Below are 4,169 nucleotides of genomic sequence, written 5' to 3'. Positions count from 1 at the left end.
AAACTAGGGGGGGGGGCAAACTTATGTTACTTCTTCCTGAGCACATGAACTATCTAACACACAAAATCGTGCCCAAATCTTGTTCAGAACACGATATAGCGAAACCGGAAGTTGCGCTTCAATATCAAGGGAAGTCGCTAGGGGGGGCAAAATCTAATCAATTCCAGCTTTCATCACACCCTACCAACACACCGAGTATGAAACCAATACACCCAGGCGTTCTTGAGTTATTTTGTTCACAGACACAGACAGACAGACAGACAGACAGACAGACAGACAGACAGACACACCCATATACACACACGTGTGCACCCAAATGCTAGTGAAAATATATCCTACTTGAAATTTCATGAAGGTAATAAAATTCGTATATATGTACACTGTTCGAGTCGACATATCTCTTGCAGCTGTCACCTTCTCCAAATCAACGTGTATGTGATCACTATCATGCTAATTAAGGAGAATTATAGTCGCAATATACAACTGGGTGATTAGAATTCAATTTTGTGCTTATTTAATCTCTTAATTACGTACCATATTAGAGTCTCCCTCCTCGAGTGTAATTAGTGTGGGATGATAAATGAATTAGGTTTAATCTTCATATTTTCAGAAAGGAATCTTACGGCAACCCCTCCGAGCTGTAAGTCGGGTCTAATTAAGTTTCTGTAATTGGTTATGTGCTGTTATTGCTGTTGGGAAAAATATGAGATAAAATTGATGAGGAAATGTGTCGATCATATATTTCCCTGTACCGTATGACATCACGTACGTATATGATACAGACGCCATATTGGCAAGGATGTAATAAAACATAGCTCGTGAAAAGCGGTATTCGCAAACTTGAGAGCGAAGGGGATTGTATATTTACTATGGTATTTGATATGTAACATGAGATGGCATCAAACACAATTGTTGGCATGACTTAAACATTGATAAGTTTATAGCTGATACATTTGATGTGACTTATATAAGTAAGTAATAGATAGTAAATGAAAAATGTGTAAAAAAACAAATAGTCACGTATTACTTATCAATTGTCAAAACGGCACTAAATTAACAAGCTCATGGAATACTAAACTTAAAATCGAAAGCGACTTGTGACTTAAGACAATAAAAAGACATAATTTGGTCGGTGTTACTTTCGGTTTGTCAAGCAACTGTTTCCATAAACACAAAGACTAATATAAAATATGAAAATGCGCTCTTTTTTCCAGTTGAATTGGAATTCCTTGTTTTCACCATGTCTATGGGAAAGAGTTCAATTTCCCGTATGTTTGTGTGTTGACGAAGTTTTCCCACAATACTAGAATTTCTGGACACAAGGTTGCAATATTGAAGGCTTCCGTCATCAACCTGCAACCCTAACCAGCCCTGACCATAACTTCGCGCTACGCCAGTTGTAAAGCTAGCACCGTATTTCCGTCTACAAACCCGGATAATATGCGAGGCATTCTCAGTGATCTATTACACATGGTTTATGACCACTTGAACATACGACTCAAGCTACACCCACTACAACGGTAACAAGGCATCGTTACCAAATCAAACGATCAAAGCATTCTTGACATATTGCGCCTAGAGCTGTGTTATTTTGTTTACCCTCCTCTTGTGGCACTTAATATTCCTGTAGTAAGCGTGACCTCAATCGCGGGTGTTTTGTCCACAAACAAGCACAATGCGTACTCATTGTTAGTAAAGTTGGTCGCTTGTTTGGATACACCGTTCGGATGGAAAGTGCAATTTGTCTGTAGAATAGAAGAGAACGGTCTCTTTTACTTCGCAGTGGCGGATACGGTACAATATGTACTTTGTTTGGCTTCCTTATCTGTTTGGGTAGAGCTGTGCTAACATTTGGCATGGCAACACTTCTTGTGCACACAAATAGCGGACGAGTACACACAAACTGGTGACACAAAAATAGAAGATGGAGGGTAAACTCTATCTTCAGCTCAGAAGTATTGCAAAATCTTCCAAACTCCTATGAACACCTATTCCGTATAAGGGGTCTATGCAATTCTGTGTAAGTTAAACGGTTATGCAAAAATGCTGTACTCCTACCGCAAATTGACGATAATTGGATTACCATGTTTTGTAAACTCAGACTTTGGTTGCCTTGTAGGTAACTATGGTAGCGCCGTTCTTGTCATAGTTTGTCATCAGTTCATCGTAGCACCTCTATCATATTGTTTCTGCATGAGATCAATGAATAGAGATAGTATGTCAAAAATATACGTAAAGTACGTTGGGAAAAGTTTCAGAGTGTGTGTTTGTGTGTCTGTCCGTCTGTCTCACTCAGTCTTTCTCTCTCTCTCTTTGTATTTGTATTTGTGTGTGTGTGTGTGTGTGTCTTTGTCTGTGTGTGTGTGTGTGTGTGTCTTTGTCTGTGTGTGTGTGTGTGACTGTCTTTGCACCTCTTTCTTTCTCTCTTTCTTTCTCTGTGGTGTGTGTGTGTGCATGTGTGGTGTGTGTGTGTGTGTGTGTGTGTGTGTGTATGTGTGTGTGTCTGTGTGTCTGTCTGTCTTTGAGTGCGTTTGTTTGTTTGTTGTAGCTTGAGTTGCCAGTTCTGTTGTATTCTTGTGATATTCTTGTCATCTTCATAAATTTTGTGACAATTTACATTTTCGGTCTATTTATTTATTATCATTCCTCAAAAGCACATTGGCAGGGGGAGCTATACAAGCCTCCCTGAATTGGGTACAATATGTACAATAATTTTACTAAACAGTACTATAGGGTTTAACAGTATCTAAGTATACATACAGGCAACGTTTGGTGCTGCTCTACAGCTAGGGTCTACGTCAACCGTTTCTCTATAAATGCTTTGCAAATCTATTTGTCAAAAGATGATGACTAACTGTGACAAGGTTGTAGAAAATCTTACCTTTGACTTGGTTTTGGCCTTGGTCTCTTTCGGCCGAGGTGTCGAGCTGCCACTCCCCATACTTGTCCTTGTCAATCGGTGACCTTGGAATGAATTTAACAATGGCGGTCTCCACTTTTGTCTCTGTCTTCAAAAGGCAAAATTGACAAAGTTCAGGCTTATCAAACTTGTGTCCTTCATATCACGCTATCGAAACTGAGAGTAGCTTTGTAAAACAGTTTTTAAAATGAAAAAGATTTTGATCTTTCGAGCTGGATAACACATGGATGCAATTACTTTTCTATAGCTATTTTATTACAGTATTTCTCTTCAGAATTTTTATAGAATTAATATTGTAAATGTCATTATAGTATAGACAAGTTCATGGTCACTTAGTGTCCGATTTTGAGGGCACAAATGTGTTCTGTCAATATTAATGATTGATATTCATCTCTATTATTGGATTGATGAAGGTCACTTATGACGCAACCATCGACGTATGAAGTTCGATAGACGAATTTATCAATGTGGCACTGCAAGTTGTACCATGATTTTGTACAACATGTTCTTTGTGTCTCTATTGTTCTCTATGCTCCAACTCTTACCCACCTGATAGGAAGAATGCTTTGCTTTAGGCTATCCTCAAGAGTAAAGTTTAATAGTTATTATTTTTGCTCTTGCCATTGTCGGACTGTCGGCGTCAATTATCAACTACCAATCCTCAAATCTACGGTCTAGTGGTTAGAGTTGTTAGCTCAGAACGTGAAGGTACTAAGTTCAATTTCCTGACAGGTCTCGATAATGTGCCCTTGAGAAACATGCTTAACACCAATTTCCTCACAAGACTCAGGTGCAAATGTGTTTCTAGACAGCAACATCTCAAGCAAGTTAAAAAAGCACACTTATCGATATAAGATTAGGGGCCCATTCCAATGTGAGTGGATGAAATAAATCTGTCTGTATATGCAGCTTTTACTCCTGTAAATTCTGGGGTGTTACGCCATGAGGCGGTTTAACAGGTATGTAATCAATATACAAAGAAATAAAATGCCCACAGTTGAACTGTAACTTTGGTGGTGTTTTGATTAAACCCCGAAAATATCTCCAAAAAATCCTTCAGAAAAAAAAGAGGCAGAGATTTTAATTAGCTTCCTTTTACGTAATGATTTGTTGTTAAGATTTTCGCAATGAGCCAAAGTGTGTGCCTGTTAAGCCCCCTTTACAAATCAAGAATTTAGCTCGGCCGATGCGGCCTCTACCGACAGATTACTATGAGGCATGACCCTGATGCCTACGAACAAATGGCACA

At 38.8% G+C, this 4,169-nt stretch overlaps 2 protein-coding genes across 3 annotated transcripts in view; both read right to left on the bottom strand.

Annotated features, from left to right (window-relative positions):
• The window catches only part of LOC118414804, a 1,072,569-nt gene that overhangs the window by 340,015 nt on the left and 728,385 nt on the right, over positions 1 to 4,169 (bottom strand). The gene's annotated exons all lie outside the window — the stretch shown is intronic.
• LOC118414830 (S-crystallin SL11-like) overlaps positions 1 to 4,169 on the bottom strand; it is a 29,479-nt gene that overhangs the window by 21,810 nt on the left and 3,500 nt on the right. Inside the window, exon 2 of one of the 2 annotated variants that reach the window (XM_035819094.1) lies at positions 2,882 to 3,004. In XM_035819094.1, the coding sequence (XP_035674987.1) occupies positions 2,882 to 2,941 (60 nt within the window). In that variant the 5' untranslated portion in view covers positions 2,942 to 3,004. Of the gene's footprint in view, positions 1 to 2,881; positions 3,009 to 4,169 lie in introns of both variants that reach the window. The other variant, XM_035819093.1, reaches the window with a different exon arrangement.

This window comes from Branchiostoma floridae, chromosome 4, assembly GCF_000003815.2.
Source record: "Branchiostoma floridae strain S238N-H82 chromosome 4, Bfl_VNyyK, whole genome shotgun sequence".
Taxonomy (NCBI): domain Eukaryota; kingdom Metazoa; phylum Chordata; class Leptocardii; order Amphioxiformes; family Branchiostomatidae; genus Branchiostoma; species Branchiostoma floridae.
This window is presented reverse-complemented; position numbering and strand designations above follow the sequence as displayed.